We start from the raw sequence: 26,495 nt of genomic DNA on the forward strand, positions 1-26,495 counted from the left end.
AGGGGTAACTGGCTAAATGGGAGGGAGAACAGGATATGAATCCCCATTTTATGGGTGAGGAAACTGAAGCTCAGAAAGGATATGACTCACCTAAGGTCACTGAGCAGGCAAATGGTAGAGCTGGGATTAGAACCCAGGTCCTCTGATGCCCAGGCCTGTCCTCTTACTCCTAGGCCATGTTGTTTCATGTAATGGACTTGCCACAAGAAGGCATCAGACTGAGAACTTCCAGGATTTAAAGGATGTAAACTCTAGGAGATGATTCCAATATTCTCCAGGACTTTTATGATCAATCTTAAAGGCTCAAGTGAAAGATCTAGAGACCTCCTACTTTTCATAAGAGTTTCAACTTAATGGTATTTATTGAGCAGTTAGTATGTGTAGAACACTGGACTAAACACTTGAGAGAGTACAAGATCACAGAGTTGGCAGACTCATTCCTTGTCCTTAAGCTTATAGTCAGAGGAGAAAGACATTAATAAAAATAATTTATAATATTTAACTTAAAGATATGTACAAAATGCTGTGGAACTCAGGGTGGGGTGCATATGAAATTCCCAAAGGTCACAGATCCAAGTGCATAGATGACTCAGAAGGGAGGGGAAATGAGGGCTTAATTGGGGAAGGCCACTTGTTGGAGATGTGACTTTAGTAATAATAATGATGGTATTTAAGTGCTTAATATGTGCCAAGCACTGTTCTAAGTACTGGGTACTGTAATGCTTTGAAGGTGGGGAGAGTGGTGGTCTGGCATATATGGAGGGTGAGGGAATTCAGACTAGTGGGAGGATGTGGGAAAGTGTTCGGCAGTGAAGTAGACAAGATTGAGGCACAGCAAATAAGCTGGCTGTAGATGAGGAGCTTGCAGGCTGGATTCTAGTAGATCAATGAAGTGAGGTAGGAGAGGGAAAGCTGATTGAGTTCTTTAAAGCCAGTGGTAAGGAATTTATGGTTGATGCAGACATGGATGGACAACCATTGGAGGTTCTTGAGAAGTGAAGACACAGACTGAATGTTCTTGTTAAAAAAAAATGAGCCATGCAGCAAGTGAAGTATGGACTGGAGTAGGGAGAGAAAGGAGGCAGGTAGTTTAGGGAGGAGGCAGATGCAATAGTCAAGACAGGATAGGCTGAGTGTGTTTGAATCAGTTTAGTCACATTTTGGGTGGAGAATAAGGGTGGACTTCAGCAATATTGAACAGGTAGAATTAATAGGATTTGATGACGGATTGAATATGTGGATTGAATCAAAGAGATGAGTTGAGGATAATGGGATTGTGAGACGGGTAGGCACTATCATCTACAGTGATGGGAGGACAGGGCTTGGGTGGGAAGATAAGGAATTCAGTTTAGGACATGTTAAGTTTGAGGAGTTGATGGGACAACCAGATAGAGATGTGCTTAAGGCAGGAGTAAATGCAACACTGCAGAACAGGAGAGGTCAGTGCTGGAGACGTAGGTTTGGGAATCATCCACCTAGAGATGGTAGTAGAAGCCATGGGAGTGAATGAGTTCTCCAAGAGAGTGGGGATAGATGAAGAATTCATTCATTCATTCAGTCGTATTTGAGTGCTTACTGTGTGCAGAGCACTGTACTAAGCGCTTGGGAAGTACAAGTTGGCAACATATAGAGACGGTCCCTACCCAACAATGGAAGGGGACCTAGAACTGAGCCTTGATGGACTCCCCCCCCCCCCCCCCCCCCCCCCCCCGACTGTCAGAGGATGGGAGGAAGCGGAGTCACCCATGAAAGAGATTGAGAAGGAATGGTTAGAGACAGGAGGAGAACCAAGAGGTGACAGTGTCAATGAAGTCAAGGCTGGATAAAGTTTTAAGGAGAACAGAGTGGCCTACAGTGTTGAAGACAGCTGAGAGTTCTAGGAGGATTAGGAAAGAGTAGAGGCTGTCAGATTTGGTGAGAAGTGATGGGGGAGATCAAGGGAAGGGGACTGAGTAAGGGGAAAAAAACATCCGGAGCTGCAACAGTTGATCTGTAGAGTCCAGTGGCCAACACAGCTTCCTCTAGTAGGTGGCAACTCAGAAACTCCCAAGTTGGGGGGAATCCACCAGTACTGAATTGCGATTAGTGAGTTATAGCCACTGTCCAAACTGAATGGGTGAGTGCTATCAAGTTGTAATCGGTGATTCTTGACACATTATCTCCTTGGTGAGTGGCTGTCCTCCGCTGGGTTCTGGGCCCTGGTGTGTGAAGGGGTTGGGGTGGGGGATTTGTGATTACTTCCTAGTTCAGTCCCAAACCCATGGTGCATGGATGGGGGTGCTAGGGGGTGAGGGTACTGGTGTCCCCTCCCCTGGTGCAGTCCTAGGGCCCAAGAGTGGAGGAGGGGCCAAGGGGGTGGGATCTCTTCCCTCTTTGCAGTTGCAGCCTCTGGTGAGGAGCTGGGGGGAATGGCCCTCCCCTTCGCTTTGTCTTTAGGTACCCGTGTGCAGAGGGAGATCGTTCCCTCAGACGTGATCCTAGGCCTACAGTGTGAGGGGGTGGGGTTGGAGCATTCAGTGTCCCCTCCTGAGCGATTGATTCCAGGTCCCCTGTGGGGATGGGGGGTGGCAGAAATCCTCACCTTGGCTCAGTTATTGGCCCTTTTCTTGGCAGCTGGACACTGAGGTGATTGATCACCCTTATCCTAGGCCTCTGGGGTGAGGAGTAGGAGGATTCGGCACCCTTTCCATCCTTTCCGGTCCTAGACACCCACCCCCCCGCAACACAGCCTGGAGTTGGCAACCATTCCCCTTTGTGCATGGCTCTGCAGAGGTTATTAATTCATTCATTCATTCAATCGTATTTATTGAGCACTTACTGTGTGCAGAGCACTGTACTAAGTGCTTGGGAAGTACAAGTTGGCAACATATAGAGATGTTCCCAACCCAACAACAGGCTCACAGTCTAGAAAGGGGAGACAGACAACAAAACATGTGGTCAGGTGTCAAGTCATCAGAATAAATAGAAGTAAAGCGAGATGCACATTATTGACAAAATAAATAGAATTGTAATATGTACAAGTAAAATGAATAGAGAAATAAATCTGTACAAACATTTATACAGGTGCTGTGGGGAGCGGAAGGAGGTAGGGTGGGGGGGATTGGAGGAAAAAGGGGGCTTAGTTCCACCTCAGAGCACTGGTGCCATTGCACCTGCCTCTCTCAGCCTGGCTCCTATTGCCACCATCTTGGATCTGTTCCTATGTGTCTTTGATAAACTTCAAATTAGTTGTTTAGCTTCATTTTCCTTTCTGCATCATTTCAAGTGGGATCAGAATTTCCTAAATTCCTGAACCCCGGCTCTTCTTACCATAGTCTAATGGACTCAGAAGCAGGAGATCTTGAGGGAGAGCTCCATTTGGTAAGATGTGAAACTATTTCTGTAGTCAAAAAGAATGGCTCCTTGAAACCAGGGAAATTTACTGATTTCAAAAAGTTCCATGTTAATAGAGTTAGTTTCTTGTTCTTGCACAATCCATGGCCCCTGCTCTTGGGACATCTTTGGCTCCAGAATTTATTATCTGCCACTTGTCTGCTGTGTGACCTTGTGCAAGTCATTTTATTTCTCTTTGCCTCAGTAACCTCATCTGTAAAATGGGAATTGAGACTGTAAGACCCGTATGGTACAGGGAATGTGTCCAACCTGATTTGCTTATATCCACCCTAGGGCTTGGTAAAGTACCTGGTACACAGTAAATGTTAATAAATACCATAATAATAATTATTATTGTTATTATTAAGGTGGTGGTTGTATATGCTGCTGATGAGGAAGAGGCCGGTCAGCCTCTCCTCCACTCATCTCATTTCTGCTGCTTAGTGAATTCAGCACTTGTCAGGTACTGGTTGAAGTGTTGGGGGGCTGGTTCATTCATTCATTCAATCGTATTTATTGAGCGCTTGCTGTGTGCAGAGCACTGTACTAAGCGCTTGGGAAGTACAAGTTGGCAACATATAGAGACGGTCCCTACCCAACCATGGGCTCACAGTCTAGAAGGGGGAGACGGAGAACAAAACAAAACATATTAACAAAATAAAATAAATAGAATAAACATGTACAAATAAAATGAATAGAGCAATAAATACGTACAAACATATATACAGGTGATGTGGGAAGGGGAAGGAGGTAAGGTGTGGGGGGGGATGGGGAGGGGGAGGAGGGGGAGAGGAAGGAGGGGGCTCAGTCTGAGAAGGCCTCCTGGAGAAGTTGAGCTCTCAGTAGGGCCTTGCTCTCAGTAGGGCTCTCAGTAGGGGATGGTTGACATTGAATGAGTACTACTAATATTGATGTCATCTATTAAGTGCAAACTATTTGCCGAGAACTATACGAAATGCCAGGGTAGGTACATAAGATCAGACACAATTCCCCCCAGTGAACTCCCCCAGGGGCTCACTGTCTAAGGTCGGCGAAGTGGTTATCTTAATTCTGACTCCCAGACATACTTTCCACTGGCCCTATTTACTCAATCATATTTATTCATTCAATTATATTTATTGAGCACTTACTGTGTGAAAAGCCTGTATTAAGTGCTTGGGAGAGTACAATACAACAACAGAAACATTCCCTGCCCATAACAAGCTCAGTCTAGAGGGGAAGAGAGAAGGGTAGGGTTTACTCTTCTACTGACTCAACGAATAAGTCAGGGGAATGGGATAGATAAAACCTCTCTTCCCTGTTCCTTGCTCAGTTTATCTGAGCTATTGAGTGCTTGCTGTGTGCAAAGCACTGTACTAAGCCCTTGGGAGAGTACACTGTAACAATAAACAGAAACATTCCATGACCACAATGAGCTTACAGTCCAGGGGAGAAACAGACATTAATATAAATAAATTATAGATATGTACATGTGTACTTTCCAAGAGCTTAGTACAGTGCTTTGCACACAGTAAATGCTCAATAAATATGATTGAATGAATGAATGAATGCTGTGGGTCTGGGATGGGGGATGAATAAAGGGAGCAAATCAGGGTGACACAGAAGGGAGTAGAAGAGGAAAAGAGGGCCTTTTCAGGGAAGGCCTCTTGGAGGAGATGTACCTTCAATAAAGTTTTGAAGTGGAGGAGAGTATATCCTGTTGGATTTGAGGAGGGAGGGTATTCCAGGCCAGAGGCAGGATATGGGTGAGAGGTTGGTGGTGAGATTTATTGAGAACAAGGTACAGTGATAACATTGGCATTAGAGGAGCGAATTGTGTGAGCTGGGTTGTAGTAGCGTAGGTGAGGTAGGAGTGGGCAAGGTGAGTGCTTTAAAGTTATTTGTGAGGAGCTTTTGATGCAGAAGTGGATGGATACCCACTAGAATTTCTTGAGGAGTGAGGAAACGTGATCTGAATGTTTTTGTAGGAAAATGATCTGGGCATCAGAGTGAAGTATGGACTGAAAGTACAGCCTTGTTGCACCCTCCCCTCTCCCACTCCCCACCCCCTCAGTGGATACCCTGTATTAATTTCTAAGGAGGACAAAATAAAAATAAGGCACAACCCTGACCTCAAGGAGCTTAAATCTAAATAGAGTGCCCTACTGGAATATTTTTAAGGAGTTGGAGGAACTTGTTAATTATGACTATCCTGGCTAATATAGGATGTTTGGTCATTTTATTGAGCACATTTTTTCCTTCTGGTTAAAGTCATCGAAATATGGTCCTGCTGCAGAATTTAACTGACATTGTGGGTTCACTATGAGTTCATGGAGCAGCAATAAAGGAATAGCTAAAATATAAGTTAATAGCATTTCTGTCGTAGCCAATTGCATTTCGTCTGTGCCCTCCCTGGCAAAGCATGGTAGAACTCTGTCTCCCCAAGCTGCTTGTTTTGATCCCTTGAATCTTTGTCTGCCCTCAATCTGTCTGCTTCTGTAATGGCGGTTTTGTAAGGATGAGTTTTGTAAACAAGAAACAGTAATGAAATGATTTTATTGGTAAACCATATTTTAGGAGGCTTGCTTTCACTATCATCAAACCCAGCTGAATTTCAGCTTAAGAATATGTTCCATATTGGATATCACTGTTTTATTCAGATACTTGATAAATTAGTGAGTTTATATAGCAAAACCTCTCTGTTTTTCAGTGCAACCCTTTTAGATCATTTCTGCATGGGGACACCCTTCCCCATTTTAGTTTGGAGAAAACCTGAGAACAGGTTTCTCTTCCTTGTATTTTTTCCTGACCCCTTCTAGGACTTGTGACTTTTTAATCTCACTCTGCCTCTCTTCCATTGATTTCATTTACTTATTTATTTGATTTTTCACTCTGGTATGAAGCAGTAATCAAATTGGAAAAAACCCAAGCCTCTTGCCATGCTTGACACTTCCATCCTGTCCCCAAATTTAGAGGAGGAAGATAATGTGCTCAGCTTGCAGTAATCAGTGATGGTAACAGCCAGCTTAACTCATGGCCTCATACTTAAGCCAAGTAGCACTTTGCCTGGTGAGAGTGTCTGTTGCCTTTCTCAGTCACTTATTAAACTTAGCAAAGGGTTGGCATTTGACTCATTAAAACCCAGAAATAGTTCTTCCCAAAGCAGACTTTAAGAAGAGTCTCCCATCCTGGAGCAAATGACAGATGCTATTTTCCAAAGTCGTCCTTCCCTCCTACCCCTCAAAATACAACACCCCCCCCCAGCTGCTTGTCCATTTCAGGTCAACAGCATCAAGGAAGATTAAGATCCGCACATAAATTTTAGACATTTGGGAACCCTAGGCTTGAGGTGTCCTGTAGTGTTTCTCAATCAATCTACCATTTTGTGAGAAGCCCTGTACTAAGCACTTGGGAGAGTATAATACATTATACTTTTTTATGGTATTAAACTACTTACTGTGTGTCAAATACTGTTCTAAGCATTGGGGTAGATATAGGATAATTAGGTTGGACACCATCCCCATCCCACATGGAGCTCACAGTCTAAGTAGAAGGGAGAACAAGAAAACAGAGGCAGAGAGGAGTTAAGTTGGTAGATACCTTCTCTGCCCACAAGATGCTTACAGTCTAGAGGGGAAAACAGATATTAGGGTCCATTATGACTCCAGTAGGAATTGGAAAGGGGCATGGTGGTCACTGCTTAGAATCTGGGTTCCTTGAAGCCCCCTACAGCTTGTGATCCTGTTGGGTGAGCTGAGCCAGAGCTAGTGAGGCGGACGAGGGCAAACACCTTCCTATCCTCCCTGAGGTGATGGGTGCCCATCCTCATGGGGAGTGTGACTCGAGGGAAGGGTTGGGTGGTGCATGAACTGTCTCTCAACCTGTGGAGTTTTTGGGAAGGAGAAAGGAAGGGAGAGAGAGGACTATGTGGGGAAGAATTTGGATTGAATTTCCTCCAAAGGAACTGGAGGAAAGAACCAAAGCCAGTCTTTAATCTTCAGATTCAGGGGTGAGAAGAAGTGCCCTGTAGTGACAGATGCCTCCTAGTCAGAACTCTGTTTTACAAGTGAGATCAATGGTGTCATTAAAAGGCAATTATAAAAATGGTGTGAGTCAACTATGCAGCACCTGGCTATGCCAAGCACGGGAACAGAGAGCAATGAGGGGTGGGGAGGTTTCTTTAGAACAATCCTCAGCCTGGAAAATAACCTGCAGCTGTACTTTGGTGGAAGTAAAGTGACTCTCCAGGGAAAGTAGAAAGTGGAGCACATATATGGCTGTCCCTTTCCCCTCAGCACAGCATCCAGTATGGAAAAGAAAATGTCAGGCCAGAGCCCATGTTCCCTTTCTGAGACGCTCAGGGAAAATAAACAATGCTAACATGACTCCTCTGATCTCCCGCTTTCATTCAGAACACAGATAAGATTCACAAGTGGCATCTCTGATCCCTGCCTGTTGCCTTTCCATGATAGAAGAGATAACAGGTGCAAAGGAAACAAAAGCAGAGTTTTGAAAGAGAGGATCTTGGCCTTCATTCTCTGTCTCCCTCCTTCTGTCCTTGCTTTTTTCTCGCAAGCTTGGTCTTCATGTCTGTCTCTGTTGGTGTCATCATAGAAGACTCGAGTGCCTTTCATTACTGGAGATGGGTTTTCTAGGAAGGCAACACTGCTTCTGTCCTTGCAGTATTATCTGTATTACCTATGTGGGAGGGGAAAATTGAAGAAGGCAGGATAATTCCTGCATCACAGGCTCCTGGAAACCAAATGGGTAGCTTACACCTGAATTCTACCCTTCATAGCAGGTGGAAGAGGAGGGAATTGAGATGTATAACTTGGGTAGAGTTCAGTCTTTAAGATATTTTTATTCCACAGGTTCTGCATAGAGGCTGAAAGAGGGGAAAACATTTACTCTCCCAAGGAAGTCTTCTGGGTGGCTCTTAAGGTGAGGGCAGTGCAGTTCAGCCCAGGCAAAAAATTATATGAAAGAACAAAGATGCTCCAAAATCCTTGTGTCCTTCAGGAAGCATAATGAACCACAAAGGAGTGACCAGGAAAAGGATGAGCTCTGTCTCTGAAAATGTTTTCTTTCAATTGATCATGGTCATTTCATGTGGAATGGCACTTTGGGAATGCAGTTAGCTTTTCTGGTAAAATAGAACTAAGCTCAGTTGTCTCATTTTTTTTCTTTTGCCTTTAAATTATGGATGAACCAAAGTAGGCAATATTATTTTGCATCTCTTTTTAATCCACCTGATTTTAAAGTGGTGGGTTTCTGGTAGGAGCTGGCCTTGAAAGCACTCCTCAGTACTTGACAAACAAGAAAATCATTTCTGTATTGTTGCTTTGGACCATTACGTGCTGGTCTCTTGTTAAGCCCCATAAGGGAAGTAGTGTAAGTTTTGGGGTTGGAGACATTTGAGGAAATGCATGTCTGGCAAAAATGAGGCTGGTTACTTTTTTTTTAACCTCCCAGAGGCAGTTATTCTTTTGAGTGACTGTTGAACTAAGAGGTATTGTGGTAAGGAGAATCTATAGAATTAAGAATTATCTGCAGAACATTGTTCTAAGAATTTAGGAGAGCACAGTTGAGTTAGTGGACCCAGTACCTCAAGGAGCTTACAGTCTCAGAGGGAGGATGGACACTAGAAGCAGCATGGCTCAGTGGAAAGAGCATGTGCTTTGGAGTCACAGATCATGGGTTCTAATCCCGGCTCCACCAATTGTCAGCTGTGTGATTTTGGGGCAAGTCACTTAACTTCTCTGTGCCTCAGTTCCCTCATCTGTAAAATGGGGATTAGGACTGTGAGCTTCCCGTGGGACAACCTCATCACCTTGTAGCCTCCCCAACACTTAGAACAGTGCTTTGCACATAGTAAGCACTTAATAAATGTCATTATTATTTTTATTATTATTAAAACAAATTAAAGGAAGGGGAAAGCAACAGTTTTTAAAGTGTGTGAGTTTAGAGTGAGAAACCCAATTTGGGAGGAGGAATTCAGAGCAAGGTGCTACGTAATCATGGTGTGGGCTCCCACAGTTCTGTTTAGAAGGTTCATTTAATACCCTACCTAGAATGCCCATTTGTTAGTGAAATTCCAGGAATGATTGGAGGCGGTTGTGATTCCTTATTTCCCCTAACTCAAACCATCTAGCTTGTTGCATGCTGAGCACTGTACTAAGCACTTAGGAGAGTACAAGAGAGTTGGTAGACACAATCTCTGCTCTCAAGAAGCTCACATTTCATTGAGCTCCTACAGTTGCATCAGGCACTTTGACAAGAATACATGATCCCTATCCAAAAGGGTTCATATCAACAAGGATGGCTTTGCTGCTTCTGTAATTCCTGGGTTTTACCCTGGGTGAAGTGACATTTTGAGGATGCCATGAATCTTCTGGTTCCATTTTTATAGTAGAGAGAGGAAAAAAATCACTTATTAAAAGTCATAAAAGGGCCTTTTAAATGTAAATGATCTGAGATTTCACTGAAAAGTGGTCCTTATGCATATATCGCTTTCCTGATGAGGTTTAGCCTACCTAGCATTCTCGTATAGCACTCTTGTTGAATACGATAGGACTGTGCACAGTCTCATTAGAAGGGCTTCAGGAAACTCGAGGGGAGTATCTTGGCTACAGTTTTAGAAGGATGGCTTTGAGTCTGTTGCCTGCATATATCTGGAATGGAACATCTTAGTGGGAAGCAATGCACCGTCTCCTAGGCAATGGACCAGATGACCAGTGAGGAGTTTGCTATTTCAACAATGATTGCACCTAGTATTATGATTGGGGAAGATGCTGGTTTCCACATGTATGTGCAATCTGAGACTGTCTTTTTCACATCTAACTGCACTGGGAGTCCAAGTGAAGTAGTAAAACATTAGATGGAAGTTACCAGTTTGATTTCTGAAATTGCCACTCAAATAGGACATAAATTTAGCCTAGTTGTTAATCCCCATCCCACCCTGTGTATTTTTCTTTCTATTATATACACATAATTCTGTATCTGAATGTTTACCTAGTGCCTTGTCAATTGTGAGCACCAGTAAAAGTGGGGACTAAGAATTTCTCTCTTGCGGGTTGTCCCAGGTCATTCCTGGGCTGAAGATCTTAGAATTCCATATGGTTGACCAAATGACTGCTCAAGGCAAAGTGATGGACCTTGACAGTCACCTCTGAAAAGCTCTTCTGCCCAGGCTCTAGTAGAGGTGTGGATTGAAGCCCCTTCTGCTCCCCCTTCCTCCTTTCAGCCCCACCTGTGCATTTTAGCGAGATTCCCTGGCTTGTTATCAGAGATGTAAAGGAAACAAACTATCTTCCAGTTGGGCCTTTACCCCCATCCACCCAGTGCTCTGCTTCTAAATAGTTTAGACTCTGTTCAGCCTACCTAGTCCAGAGGAGGGTAGAAATGGCCACCTTTCCCAAAAGGATTTCAGTTATTTGGGGCTGTAGGTGAGGTTGTCAAATGATCTGAGAAGCAGCATGGCTCAGTGGAAAGAGCCTGGGCTTGGGAGTCAGAGGTCATGGGTTCTAATTCCGGCTCCGCCATTTGTCACTTGTGTGACTTTGGGCATGTCACTTCACTTCTCTGGGCCACAGTTCCCTCATCTGTAAAATGGGGATTAAGACTATAAGCCCCACGTGGGACAACCTGATCACCCCCAGCACTTAGAACAGTGCTTGGCATATAGTAAGCGCTTAACAAATGCCACCATTATTATTATTATCATCATTATTATCTGAATAAGAGAACACTTTCAATCAATCAGTAGTGTTTATAATAATAATGATGGTATTTGTTAAGCATTTACCATGTGCCAAGGACTGTTCTAAGCTCTGGGGGGAGATACAAGGTGACCAGGTTGTCCCACGAGGGGCTCACAGTCTTAATCCCCATTTTACCGATGAGGGAACTGAGGTCCAGAGAAGTGAAGTGACTTGCCCAAAGTCACACAGCTGACAAGTGGCAGAGCTGGGATTAGAACCCACAACCTTTGACTCCCAACCCCATGCTCTTTCCACTAAGCCATGTTTGATGCTTACTGTATGTAGAGCACTCTACCAAGCACTTAGTTGGGTAGGCTTCTGTTGAGAGGGGTTCATACATTAACCAATCTGGGGGCAGGGGAGCACTAATTGCCTCCCTCTGAAACTGGTTTAATCAGTTGCTCCATCTAGATCCTGAAGACCTGGGTACTTAGAGAAGCAGCGTGGCTCAGTGGAAAGAGCATGGGCTCTGGAGTCAGAGGTCATGGGTTCAAATTCTGGCTCTGCCAATTGTCAGCTGTGTGACTTTGGGCAAGTTACTTAACTTCTCTGTGCTTCAGTTCCCTCATCTGCAAAATGGGGATTAAGACCGTGAGCCCCCCATGGGACAACCTGATCACCTTGTAACCTCCCCAGCCCTTAGAACAGTGCTTTGCATGTAGTAAGCGCTTAATAAATGCCATTATTATTATTATTATTATTGCCTCCCTTCTTATTGCAGATAGGCTTCTAGACCAATAATCCTGGTTAAAAGAGTGGAAAAATTCAATGTACTCAGTTTTTCCTCTTGAATTTTTTTTAGTATACAAATTTTACAATCTGCCTTTAAAGCTATTTCTGACATGCCACCACTTTACCAAGACTCCTACAAACCTCTCGTCTGCCACATACCTTGAATATCCTTTCATAGCATTATATTTCCACAGCCAGTTGTATAATGAGAAAAGAGTGTGCAGTGGATTTTGAGATTCCTATTAACCAGGTCACCTGTGAATCTATTCTTGTGCATTTCTTTTTAGAAGTAGCAGCGAACACAATAATATTTAAGCAGTCACATACAAGAGCTGACTTCAAAAACTTGGCAAGTTTTCTTCACATTTGACATTTAAAAATGGTGCACTACATTTTTCTAACTTCACCTTTAGCCCATTTAAATTTTTTAGGATGTGAATGAAGACTATTAAAAATTAAAACCAATTTAAGAACCTGCAATTCATAATACAGTATTATGTCATGCTACTAATGAGATTGCTATAATTCTGGGATAAAATGCCAGTCTTTATTGGGAGCATACATTGTGAATCCTCATCAGTTCCTGAGTTAAAAATATATTTGGCCAGGCCTAAACTGTCAAAGTGAAGCAGAGAGTTGCACAATTTTTGTACCTAGTGAATTCAGCACAGCTGTAGTAGGAAATCTAAATAGTATGTCTCTTTATAGTCAGGTAATACGGTTATCTGGAAGACTCAGTTATCCACATTTTTCTGGGGTGCCCACTTTGGTCCGGGAAATCCAGATCATACAAAATCTAGTATAGTCCTGCTTTCTTCATAGACGTTTATTAGATGACACAATTATCAATGAGAACATAAGTTAGAGTGGTGTCCCCTTTAGACTGTAAGCTTGTTACAATCTACAAGCTGTGAGCTTGTTAAGCTTGTTAGACTGTAAGCATGGAACGTGTCTACCAACTCTGTTATAAAGTACTTTTTCAAGTGCTTTGTACAGTGCTTTGTGCACAGTAAGTGGTCAATAAATAGGATTGAATTCTGTATGAAGCTGTTTCCTTGTTGCTTGAAAATGGACTTTGTGGTACAAACAGCTCCAAATCAAAGGTAGTTAAATTACAGTGACAGCAGTTGGACCCGTATAAGATGGTTTTTTTTTTTTTTAACACTTAGTGATTCATCATGTGTGGCATTTAAAAATATATCTATATATGTGCACATTTTATTTTTATACATGTTCATATACAGGCCCACTTCACACTTCCAGTGTGTGCCACTTGGGAGTTATTCCTTGTTGAGCTACTTTGGGTGAGATTTCAACCTTAAAGGAGCTCAGTAAAACCCAAGGGATAATATGAAGCCTCTTCCTCTGTGGATGAGCACACATCGATACATGAGGTCTTTTACTTTTTAGTCCTTTCACTTTTTTATGCCATCTTATTTTCAAATGAAACAGTACATTGAATTGTATTAGATTTAATTAGAAAAATTTCATTATCCATAGCCACACTGCCACCCGCCCATTCATTCTGGATAATCGAGTTCTTAATTGCAGTTAAAAGCAGAAACAGATGTTAGGGTCACAGATCTCCCTCTCACAACCTCCCACACACCAGCAATGGGGAGTTAAGTGATTCCTGAAGGCAAGAAGATGTGGCACATGTTATGCAACCAGAGGGAATCGAGAAATTTGGCAGCTCCTTATTGGAGGCAAGGATGCACATGGAAGAGAAAAAGAGTGCCCTAGTGGGTAGAGCACAGGCCTGAGAATCTGAAGGACCTGAGTACTAATCCCAGCTCTGCCACTTGTCTGCTGTGTGGACTTGGGCAAGTCACTTCACTTCTCCGTGCCTGTTACCTGATCTGTAAAATAATGATAGCATTTATTAAGCGCTTACTATGTGTGAAACACTGTTCTAAGCACTGGGGAGGTTACACAGTGGTCAGGTTGTCCCACGGGGGACTCACAGTCTTCATCCCCATTTTACAGATGAGGTAATTGAGGCACAGAGAAGTTAAGTGACTTGCTCAAAGTCACACAGCTGACCAGTGGGGGAGCTGGGATTTGAACCCATGACCTCTGACTCCAAAGCCTGGCTCTTTCCACTGAGCCACGTAAAATGGGGAATACAACTGTGAGCCCCATGTAGGATACAGTCTATGACCAAGCCATTAAGCTTGTATCTACCCACTGCTTAGTACAGTGCCTGGCACATAGTAAATGCTCAACAAATACCACAAAAAAAGACAAAGATACATTTAGGACCATGTGCAAGGTGGCCCATCCAGGTTTTTCCTGCACTTTCCCTTGATTGGTATTTGACAAGCTGTGTGTCGTGTCCAGAAGCTCTTTAAGGTCAGATGCCCAGAGGTAGTTCCAGGGTCCTAGTTAATTACATCCAGTGTAGGGATTTTCTACAGAGCCTCTTGCTAGGTCACCCTGATATTGGCCCAACTAGTGACTCTTATATTGGAACTTGTAGAAGGCATGGGTTGTGTCTGAGATCCAGCTCTGCAGTCCTACACCTTCAAGACTGGATACTGAGGATGGAAGGAATGCCAGAATCTCACTCCCCTCTGTGAGTGAGTTTCTGCATTAGTATCTTGTCTCACATACACTCTCTAATCATTCAAACTGCTCCCACGTTAATCCAGTCACTTATCCTATCCCGTTTCTAGTATTGTAACTGTCTCCTTTCTTCCTGTTTCTCCCCATTCCAGTCCACACTTCACTCTGCCATCTGGATCATTTTTCTACAAAAATGTTCAGTCCAGGTTTTTCCCATTCCTCAAAAACCTCCAGTGGTTGCCCATCCACCTCCACATCAAATAGAAACTCCTTCCCATCGGATTTAAAGCACTAAAGCCCGGTGGGCACCGGGCTGGGCATGGGGGACGGGGGACTGATAAGGGGCGGGGGGCACCGGAGGGCACAGAGCGCAGCTGCTTCACTTCTCTGGGCCTCAGTTCCCTCATCTGGAAAAGGGGGATGAAGACTGGGAACCCCACCTTGTGCTTAGAACAGTGCTTGGCACATAGTAAGCGCTCAACAAATACCAAAATTATTAGTATTATTAGTCTTATTCTGCCTGGCGAGCAGGGATGGTCCAGGCGGCCAGGAAGGCGGTCGGAGCAGGCATCTCTCCCCCCCAAGACTGGGAGCCCCCGGTGGGCAGGAATTGTCTCTCTTTATTGCCGAATTGTACTTCCCAAGCGCTTAGTACAGTGCTCTGCACACAGTAAGCGCTCAATAAATACAATGGAATGAATGAATGAACTCAAACTCCTTGCCCCCTCCTATCTCACCTTGCTGCCCTCCTACTACAACCCAAACCACATACTGCACTCCTCTAAACCCAACCCACTCACTGTACCTTAATCTCATCTATCTCGCTGCCGACTCCCAACCACGTCCTGTCTCTGGCCTGGAAAGCCCTCCCTTTTCATATCTGACAGACAATTAACTCTCCCCCTTTCAAAGCCTTATTGAAGGCACATCTCCAAGAAGCCTTCCCTGACTAAGCGCTCTTTTCCTTTTCTTTCACTCCCTTCTGTATTACCCTGACCTGTTCCCTTTATTCATTTCTCCCACCCTAAACCCCACAGCACTTACTTATCTGTAATTTATTCATTTATATTAATGACTGTCTCCCCCTCTTGACTAAGCTCGTTGTGGGTAGGGAATGTGTCTGTTATTTGCTATATTGTACGTTCCCAAGCACCTAGTTCAGTGCTCTGCACAGAGTAAGCACTCATTAAATATGATTGGTTGTTCAACTGAAACTTCAATCAGATCCAGGAATAACCACCTTTCCCTATCCAGTGCTTATTTGTAGCTGGACCTCCCTCTGTGTCCACCCTCTGTGTCGGCTCCTGTATTCCCTTGCCAGAGCTTCTGGGCTCAATCTCCCCAGTGTCCCTTGGTATATCATCTTGCTAATCCTCAGCTTTTCTGGCTGACATCAACTTTCCATGCTTGGTCCCTCTGAACTTCCAAGATGGAGCCCTTTCCCCATGTTATGCCCTCTAGGATGCTTAAGGTGGAGTGATTCCAAAATGACTCTGTACTTTATTCTTCCCTCCCCATGCTCAGACTTTCCCCTGGGATGGGCCTTGTTACAGCAAATGTCACTGGGTGAATGATTGTCATCACACGCAAATAGGTTTTTTCTTTGATAGGGACCCTGAAGGGTGAGCAGGTGCTTGGTTCTAGAAACTGATGTGGATTAGCCTAGCTTGGACCATTATGAGGCATCATGATCAAGGATCCCAATCTTATTTTTTTTCTTAAGGGAAAGGAAAATGAACACAGGTTGAAAATACAGCTTACATGTGTTACTTTCAAGAGCTGGAAAATCTTGACTGATTTGGCTATCAGTTGAAGGAACGTTTGTTTAGCTTTCGTGGCCTAAACTGGGGATTGCAGTTGGGAAGGATTTCTTTAAGAAATTTATTGAACAAACAGGCATATGCAAAAAGACAGTGCTGTGAATTCCCAGAGTCCTTGAAGAACATTGGGTTTTAATGTTAATTTGACCTTTTATCCTTTCAATGACATGGCCAAACGTAGGATAGAATCTCAGACTGTCTTAATTCACTTGATTAAATTCACTTTATTTCAGGAGAACTCCTGCCGATTTGCAGTACTTAGGGTAATACACAGCCAATTATCTGCCAGAAGCATAAAATGTATACGTTGGTCCCAAGGTTATATTGCATCTTGTCCATTCACATTTTAAGGAAAACTTGCTTTGACTGGCTGCCACCCTAACTCCAAACGATTGTATTGATTTTTTTTTTTTAAGTCCTTAGAGGCTATTGGAAAAAAACACAACCGTTTAAGGTCATCTGGGGCTTACATCAGCATTGGGAAAATAGATTCATTTGATCTTTCTTTTTGCATTACTATAGCCAGATGAAGTCTTCCGACATTGATCAGGACTTGTTCACGGAAAGTTATTGCAAAGTATGCAGTGCTCAGCTGATCTCTGAATCTCAGCGGGTGGCACATTATGAGGTGAGTACATCTTTCTATTCCACTTACATTTCCAAGCGGAAAGCTGTAGTCACCTGTGCACTAGTTAGGGAATGCAGGAGTTGAGTCGATATAATACTTCCTGCTGAGGTGGGAGTCAGGCTTCTATGCCCAGCTGCAAATGTAGAGACAGAAACCAGGAGTATTGTCTTTTTGAATAGAACTTGAATCAAGGGGTGAAATTTCAAGTGCAGCAAAACTCTTGGATTACAGTAGATCTAAGGATGGGCCAGCACCTTCATATTGCCCTTTAAATTTGGCAAGGGATTGTTTTGACAATCCTTTTAATGACTATTGAAACCCATATTTGTGATCCTTGTAAATGAAATTTACTCAGCAAAGGATGATTTAATGCATTATGGAAAACAAGAAAACAGTAGACAATGGAGCAATTCTGGCTATCTTATATTGTTACTTGGCAATACAATTTTGAAACAGGAAACAGAAGGAAAAAAGAAAACTTTCAAAAGGGAGAAAAATAGTGTTGTGTAAATGAAAAGCACTTTAATTGCTAGTTATAGTCTATAACTGTAAATTCCCATTTTTAAATAATGGGCTTGTGCTACCACATATTTTGTTGGTGTTGGGAATGTCCAAAGTCACCTCTGCAACCTGAAGACTCCTGAAAAGTTGTTTAAGAATGTAGTTAATGAAAATTTCACCTGAGAATTAAGTAACTTGACTTCATTTTCATATTAACCAAATTGCAACACTACTGAGGAGTTTCTAATTATGCAGAGACTACATTACAGCTTGTTGAATGTATTTAAGCATAAAAGAGGTAGAGAAGATATAAACAATTAGAAAACATAAATCATTAGAGAAATGTTAGGTTTGCAATTAACAGCACTGCACATCATCAAAACAACATTAAATAAATTCCTATAAAGCATGGATGGGAAAAGCAGAGTGATATTCCACCAAGTAACTCATCAGAGTTTAGGTACGGTAAATGATAGAGAATCTGTAATCTGCCATTTCACCAAAAACAATGCAAAAGAAAATAAAGTGCCAATGGGGCTGAAGACATAGATAGCCTCCTCTCCCCAGAGTATTGCTTGACATTTTACTAGGTGATGCTGACTGTGAAGCTAATGGTCTATTATCTATATCCTGGAGAAAGGAGGGAAAAAAAGCAAATGAAAACAAGAGCTGGATTCCTAAATTAATTGCACCATGAGAAGTAGCCTAGCCCCATGGAAAGAGCACAGCCCTGGGAGTTGAAGGACTGGGGTTTTAATCATGACTGCTGCGTGTCTGCTGAATGACTTTAGGCAAGTCACAACTCCTCTTGGCCTCATTTTTCTCATCTGTAAAATAGAGATTTAATACATAGTTTCCCTCCTAGTCTTGCTCTACTTATACTGTGAGTCCCATGTGAGACAGGGACTGATTATTTAATTTCTATCCCAGTGTTAGTACAGTGCTTGGCACATAGTGCTTTATAAATACTACAGTTTTTTTTTTAATCGTATTCAGTGCCTGACACACAGTAAGCACTGTATTAAGCACAGGGGTAGGTACAAGATAATCAGTTTGGATACAGTCCCTGTCCCACATAGGACTCACAGTCTTCCTTTTTCACAGATGAGGTAAGTGAGAAACAAGGGAGTGAAGTGACTTGCCTAAGGTCACACAGCAGACAGGAGACCGTGACCAGATTAGAACCCCAGTCCTCTGTCTCCCGAGTCCATGCTCTTCCTACTAGGGCACCCTCATTTTCAATTATGATTGCCATGGCTGAGGGCTTCCAGTGGAGAGCAACCTTTTATCCTTGGATGTCTTGAGAGCCTTTAATTTATCCCATTCATGGCTTCATCTACGGTATTTTTAAAATTTGTAATCATTATGGAGCAGAGAGAATTGGCAAATGAGAAAAGGGTCCCTAGAATAAACATATTTTGCATAGGAGGGAGACTGTAATCCATAGGCTTAATGCAGACTATATATGCAGGGGGCATCTGGGTTCAACCCAAATGGTACTCAACAGCACTTGGTGCCAGGACTAGGACTGCTGCAATATGATGATGCTGCAACCATTATAGTGATGGGGTAGTCTGAGGAGTTGGGGTCATCCCAGACAGCCCCTTTTCTCCAGCCCCCTAGGTCACCATCTGCTCTGTCCACCACCAACATTGGTCCTGGGTCAGTAGCACGTGCAGTTTCTTGGAGCTGCTGTAATTATCCTTATTATTGCCTACATTTCTAAAGTGCTCACTGTGTATAATAATAATAATAATAGTAATGGCATTTGTTAAGCTCTTACTATGTGCAAAGCACTGTTCTAAGTGCTGAGGAGGTTACAAGGTGATCAGGTTGTCCCACGGGGGGCTCAGTCTTAATCCCCACTTAACAGATGAGGTAACTGAGGCACAGAGAAGTTAAGTGACTTGCCCAGAGTCACAGAGCTGACAATTGGCAGAGCCGGGATTTGAACCCACGACCTCTGACTCTAAAGCCCGTGCTCTCTCCACTGACCCATCCTGCTTCTCTATTCTCACTTCTCTATTCTGCTTCACACTGCTTCTCAATTCTCAAAGTGTATGGTGCACTGTACTAAGCATTGGAGAAAGGCCCAAGGACGTTCATTCAGACTCCATCTGAAAGGGGGGAACCAATGACTGGAAGCATTCTGGGAAAAGTGAATATGAGACAAACCAGCAGAAACAACAAACTGAGAACTAGAGCAGCAGTGACAAGGGCCACGGGACTCTCTCAACTGGATGCTTCAGTGTTTCTCACCAGGCCAGCAGGGCCACACCCGGGACAACAGTCACAAGCTTTCCAGCATCCTGGCTGGTGGTCACCCTGATGTGCTCTGGCTTAGGCTGGTACAGTGTTTCCTAGTGGAAAGAACCCTGGCCTGGAGTCAGAAGGACCTGCGTTCTATTCCCGGCTCCACCATTTGTCTGCTGTGTGACCTTGGGCAAGTCACTTCAATTCTCTGTGCTTCAGCTACCTCATCTGTAAAATGGGGATTCAGACTGTGAGCCCCAAGTGGGACATGGACTGTGTCCAACCTGATTAGCTTGCATCTACTCCAGCGCTTAATATAGTGCTTGGAACATAATAAGCGCTAAACAACTATCACTATTATTATTATTGCATGTCTCCCCCCCCACCCACAGTGGCTTTTTAAATCATGAGCCCTCCAAGGGACAGGGACTGTGTCTATTTGGCACTGGGATATTCTCTACCAGTGCTTAATATGGTGCTCTGCACACCGTAAGGTCTCAATAATTTTTTTTTATTTTATTTGTACATATTTATTCTATTTATTTTATTTTGTTAATATGTTTTGTTTTGTTCTCTGTCTCCCCCTTCTAGACTGGGAGCCCACTGTTGGGTAGGGACTGTCTCTATATGTTGCCAACTTGTACTTCCCAAGTGCTTAGTACAGTGCTCTGCACACAGTAAGCGCTCAATAAATACGATTGAATGAATGAATAAATGTGGTTGATTTACTGTAGCTTTCAGTGGGAAAGGACTGCCCTGGCAACAGGAGCTTGAGAGGCCAGGGACCACAGTTTACCACCAGGGCCTACGTTGGAAGCCCTAATCTGACCTTACCTGGAATGGCTGTGTTTTTAGTGAGCTTAGGCAAAGTGCTGAATTATTCCCCAGATCTGGTGCTTTGGTTGTTAAAGCACATATATGCCAGGTGTTCCTCTTTACATAACATTTGGGAGAGGCCACAGGGAAGACTCAAGCTGCTGTGTAGCTTTATGCAGTTTATTATTGCACTTTGGAAACTGAGAACTGGGTATAATACTTATTGAGCACCAGTGAAGAGCCAACTGTTGGTCAGAACATGGACTTATATATGAGAGCTCAGTGTCAATTCAGCAACCAGGCAAATCCCATAGGTCTAGACACAGAAAAGGTGTACAGTCAGGGGAGATACATCAAACATAACCAACAGTGCCATTACTGGGGTTAACCAGTATTCCCCCCGCAAGCCCACTATTCTGTTTCCACAGATTCTTGGTGGTACCGTAAAAGAGCTGCTATTCCCCATCCCTCTTGGCCTTCTTTAGAAGCCATATCATCCACCTCTACCACCCACTCCAGATTCTAGTCATGGTCATCTGCAGCTCCCCAAGCCCCACCTCCAACATTTTAAACAGTTTGATCCCTTTCCCACATTCCTTCTCTCTTTCTCCATCTCCACATTCATCACTGGGGACCTCAGATCCTACATAAATGTTCCTAATGACCCTTCCACTACCCTCTTTCAATTACTCCTCAACTCCACCAAACTCCTCCTCTACCCCAGCTGTTCTTCTCACTAACTCGGACACACAATTGATCTCACCCTCTCTAGTCTTTGTACTATCTCTACCCTCACCAACTCTGAAATCCCTCTATCTGGCCACAGCCTCCTCACCTGCCTTCACTCCCACACACCTCCTCTCCACAAACCTGTCTTGTTCCTCCACAGAGACCTCTGATCTTTTGATCCCATTCAATTTTCTCAAGTCGTCATGCACCATTTAGTCTCCATACCCAAACTGCCTTCCCTTGATGACCAAATTGACACCTTCAACACTAGCCTCTCTACTGAACTAAACACATTTGTTCCCGTAGCCCTTCATCAATCAACCTATGCATCAGGCAGAAACTCCTCACCCTCGGCTTCAAGGCTGTCCATCACCTTGCCCCCTCCTACCTCACCTCCCTTCTCTCCTTCTACAGCCCAGCCCGCACCCTCCGCTCCTCTGCCGCTAATCTCCTCACCGTGCCTTGCTCTCGCCTGTCCCGCCGTGGACCCCAGCCCACATCATCCCCCTGGTCTGGAATGCCCACCCTCCCCACATCCGCCGAGCTAGCTCTCTTCCTCCCTTCAAGGCCCTACTGAGAGCTCACCCCCTCCGGGAGGCCTTCCCAGACTGAGCCCCCTCCTTCCTCTCCCCATCCTTCCCCTCTCCACCCCCCTGCCTTACTTCCTTCCCTTCCCCACAGCACCTGTATATATGTTTGTACATATTTATTACTCAATTTTACTTGTACATATTCTATTTATTTTATTTTGTTAATATGTTTTGTTCTCTGTCTCCCCCTTCTAGACTGTGAGCCCACTGTTGGGTAGGGACCGTCTCTATATGTTGCCAACTTGTACTTCCCAAGTGCTTAGTACAGTGCTCTGCACACAGTAAGTGCTCAACAAATACGACTGAATGAATGAATGAATCAGTCTCATACCACTAACCCACAGCCCTGGATCACCCTCCAGTCTGCTTTCTTTACTTCTGTGCACGAGCTTCAGAGTGCTGCTGCCGAAAATCTACCTTGTCCATCTCAAGTTCATTCTTGAGTGCTCTAACTGCCCTTTCCTCTGCCTGGAAAAATTATTTCACCCATGCCAATTATCCTCACCAGTAGTACCAGATGTCTAAAACTCCCTCATCAAACACCCTGTCCCCTTGCCCCCTCCATACCTTGCCCCTAATGACCTGGCTACCTACTTGATTGAAAAAATTGGAACAATCAAGTACGGTCTCCGTAAAATCTTCCCTGCTCTTCTCCAGTCCCTTCCTCCTCCTGCCCTGTCTTCAACTCTTCCATCCTTTCCAGCTGTATCTCGAGGAGATCACCTGCCTTCTCTCAAAATCCCCCCCCTTCACCTGCACATCTGATCCCATCCCTTCCCACCTTATCAAAGCACTTGCCCTCTCCCTTACAGCCTTCAAGTGGATTGTTTCCTATTGCTTTCAAATATGCTCATATCTTCCTTTCCTTTCTTGACCCCACGTCTCCCTCCAGTTAATGACCCATCTCCCTCCTACCATTTCTCTCCGAACTCCTTGAGTAAGTTGTCTATACCTTATGTCTCAAGTTCTTCCCTTTCAGTTCTCTCCATTGGACCATGCTGCTTCTCATGCTGTGGGTGTGCACATTCTGGCATGCCCAGAGCATGTCATGAGCAGGGGCCTTCAGTGGTGGGGAGGAAGACAGCAGCAGTTCATGTCACCCACTATCTGAACTGCTGAGAAGTGCCCTCAAATTTGCCTAGTGGAATTGTAGCTACAGGGAACAGTTTAGACCAATTATATAAATTGTTGTAGCTACAGTGTTTATCACAAAAAATCAGTTTTCTTCCCAGTATTGCTAGTTTCTATCAGTGTGGCATAGTGGCGAGAAGTAGTATGGTATAGTGGATAGAGCATGGGCTTGGGAGTCTTGTGTTCTAATCCCAGCTCCACAACTTGTCTGCTGTGTGACCTTGGGCAAGTCACTTCACTTCTCTTGGCCTCAGTTGCCTCATTTGTAAAATGGAGATTGAGACTGTGAGCCCCACATGGGACAGGGACTGTGTCCAATCTGATTTGCTTGTATCCACCCCAGTGCTTAGAACAGTGCCCAGCACACAGTAAGCACTTAATACCATAATTATTATTATTATCATCACCGGAATGAGCTATCCAGAGCTGGGTACTTTGTATATTTTGGGAAAAGGCCTACCTGACAACACTGCTTTGAACAGGGGAGAGTTATCCACAAATCCACCCCTATCTTTTAGGAGAAACAGAAGTGCTTTGATGATCGGGCTGAAATTTGGTTACAGGAGGACACTGTAGACACACTCATTGAAGAGGCTAAGACCTCCTGATTTCCAGTGCTCTGCACACAGTAAGCACTCAAATAGAATTAATTACAGCTTAGCAGTGAAAGAGGGAGAACATTCATTCATTCATTCAATCGTATTTATTGAGCACTTACTGTATGCAGAACACTGTACTAATCGCTTTGGAAGTACAAGTTGGCAACATGTAGAGACGGTCCCTACCCAAAAATGGGCTCACAGTCTAGAAGGGGGAGACAGATAACAAAACATGTGGACAGTTGTCAAGTCATCAGAATAGAGATAAAGCTAGGTGCACATCATTAACAAAAGAAATAGTATAGTAGATATGTACAAGATTATAGAACACATCTATAATCACTTCATTGCTGGACAGGGGTCTGATGTAGCACTTCCTAGTATTGTCCCTCCTCTTGTTGAAATGGCACAAGCCAACATTTTTATTTACGTGTGTGTGTTTGTGTGTGTGTGTGTGTGTGTGTGTGTGTGTGTTTCTACAAAACCTATGATGGTAGGGAACAACTTCCATCTTGCCTATTGGTCCAGAAATGTAAATAGGTTGTTTGGGGGAGTTACTCAGTTCATTCATTCATTCATTCAATCATATTTATTGAGTGCTTACTGTGTGCAGAGCACTGTACTAAGCACTTGGGAAGTACAAGTTGGCAACATATAGAGACAGTCCCTACTCAACAGCGGGCTCACAGTCTAGAAGGGGGAGACAGACAACAAAACAAAACATATTAACAAAATAAAATAAATAGAATAAATATGTACAAGTAAAATAAATAAATATAGTAATAAATATGTACAAACATATATACATATATACAGGTTCTGTGGGGAGGGGAATGAGGTGGGGATGGGGAGGTGGGGGGAGGGAGGTGGGGGCTCAGTCTGGGAAGGCCTCCTGGAGGAGGTGAGGTCTCAGTAGGGCTTTGACGGGATTCTCTACTCATTCTCATACTTTCCCCTTTTAACCCAGGCTCTGATGCTTTGACAACCTCTTGTTTCTAATCTCTTGAGACCAATTCTGTTAAGTTTTTACTATGTACCAAGCCTTAGGGTAGGTATGAGACAATCAGGTTGGACCCCATCCTTCCTTTGATGCTGGTATTTTTGTGTTTACTATGTGCCAAACACTGTTCTGAGCACTAGGGAAGATACAAGTCAATTTGGCCAGATTCAGTCCCTGTCCCACACAGCCATCACAGTGGAGAGGGAGAATTGAGTCCCCATTTTACAGAGGAGTGAAGTGACTTACCCAAGGTCACATAACAGGGCAGTGGTCAAGTTGGATTAGAAACCAGGTTCTGTGACTCCCAAGCCCATGCTCATTCCACAAGGCCATGCTGCTTAGCCAGGGTGAGCCCTCCAAGATCTCATGGGACCTGTTAGAACCAAGTCTGCCAAGTTGGGTAGGCCAAACACCAACCCAAATCCACCTGTATAGCTGGTCAAACTTGGCTAATATACCCTGCCAATCCCAAACTAGTCATTCATTCTTATTCAGGTTGAATTTACCACTCTTCAAGGAGGTGCTGCTGCTGGGACTTTCCTTGCCACTAGGGAAGGTCTTTTTAAAATTCTTTAGTGTCTCTTCCTATTAAACCAAAAGTCCTCACATTTGTCTCCCAGGCTCTCAATCTATCTGCCTTACCTCAACCAGTATACTGTCTCTTCCTGCTATTCCCTGGCTTGTTTTCTTTGCTCCTCTTATGCCAAAATTCCAGATGTTCCTTGCTCTTGTCCGGGCTCCCAATATTCCAGCCAGTCCATGTCTCTAGGCTCAGGATGGTGGAAGCCTATGAGGTTCCCTTGGCCAACGATTGCCCTCTTCATTGAACATATGTGTCTCTCCCTGTGGGGCAGACATTCATTCATTATCATATCTACTGAGTGCTTATTGTGTGCAGACATTCTCCTCCCCAGTGCAGGATAGCCACTTTGGAAAGGATAAGACCCAGTGGGATGAAGGTCATGCTAATTACAGAGGAACACCTGGTCCTGCCACTGAGCACATGTGCGAGCCTCCATCGGTGGTGGTACTAGGGCAGCTTTTTGCTCAGTTTTCCTGGTTTTCAGGTCAAAGCCTCAAATGATGACCTTTAGAGGTGCAAACATATGTTAGTCTGATTGCAGTGGCTGAATCTACCCAATAAAACATGTATTTGAAGGACTCTTCCTAAATGGAAATATTAATTTTGGACCCAGACTGTATAGAACCAGGTTCACACTCATCCACCAAACAGTAGTTTAGGGAGAGCATCTTGCAGTAAAGGTGAATATTTCAGAAGGCAAGGGAAGCTTCACAAGCTTTTCTCCTGAGTCCTCCTGAGTCCTGGGCAATTTGACACCGGGGTGTGGGGGGAGGGTGGGATGTGAATGTGGTGTGTGTGTGTGTGTGTGTGTGTGTGTGAGAGAGAGAGAGAGAGAGAGAGAGAGAGCGATAGAGATAGATATCTGCCCCATCCCCAGCCTGAGACTCCCAATGAAACTTTGGCCTCTTGGCCCCGTGGCTACAAACAACTTTTGCAATTCCTTTCTTCGTTCATTTGAAGACAAAGCTGCTTCCCTCTGTGCCCTTAAGAAAATGTCAATTTGGAATTTTAATTTTCAAGCCAGAGTTTATTTTGCTATATGCAGACTCAGCTAGGCCCTTGGCATTAGCTTCCTGTGACTCCTGGGAGATGATGGAATGATTTCAGACTCCATTGGTAATAAGTGCTTTATTTGTTTCCCTAGGATTTCACTATCCAGGCTGTTTAGTTTGCTGCTTCTCCCCAGCTGTCAAAGAACTCTCTCTTTTTAAACATATAATTCGGAGTGGGTCTCTATTCCCGGCTTCTATGTGAAGACCGCTGGCTTCGTGGACTTGAAAATGTTCTGGTCATCTCCACTCTTTTTTATTATTATTATTATTCTTTTATACTGACTCTGCAGTTGTAGATTTGAACCAATTCAAATTGGAAAAAGTTTTGATTACTGGATTTAAAATTGTTCTTTGGTATTGCTGCTGAGTCAGAGTGGATTCTTGA

The 26,495-nt window shown here is 43.8% G+C and overlaps 1 protein-coding gene across 4 annotated transcripts in view; it reads left to right on the forward strand.

The window, feature by feature from the left end:
* ZMAT4 (zinc finger matrin-type 4) overlaps positions 1 to 26,495 on the forward strand; it is a 297,965-nt gene that overhangs the window by 93,573 nt on the left and 177,897 nt on the right. For all 4 annotated transcript variants that reach the window (XM_038746656.1, XM_038746655.1, XM_038746658.1 and 1 more), the window contains exon 2: positions 16,751 to 16,856. In XM_038746656.1, the coding sequence (XP_038602584.1) occupies positions 16,755 to 16,856 (102 nt within the window). In that variant the 5' untranslated portion in view covers positions 16,751 to 16,754. The remainder of the gene's footprint in view (positions 1 to 16,750; positions 16,857 to 26,495) is intronic.

Source organism: Tachyglossus aculeatus, chromosome 5 (genome assembly GCF_015852505.1).
Source record: "Tachyglossus aculeatus isolate mTacAcu1 chromosome 5, mTacAcu1.pri, whole genome shotgun sequence".
Lineage (NCBI taxonomy): Eukaryota > Metazoa > Chordata > Mammalia > Monotremata > Tachyglossidae > Tachyglossus > Tachyglossus aculeatus.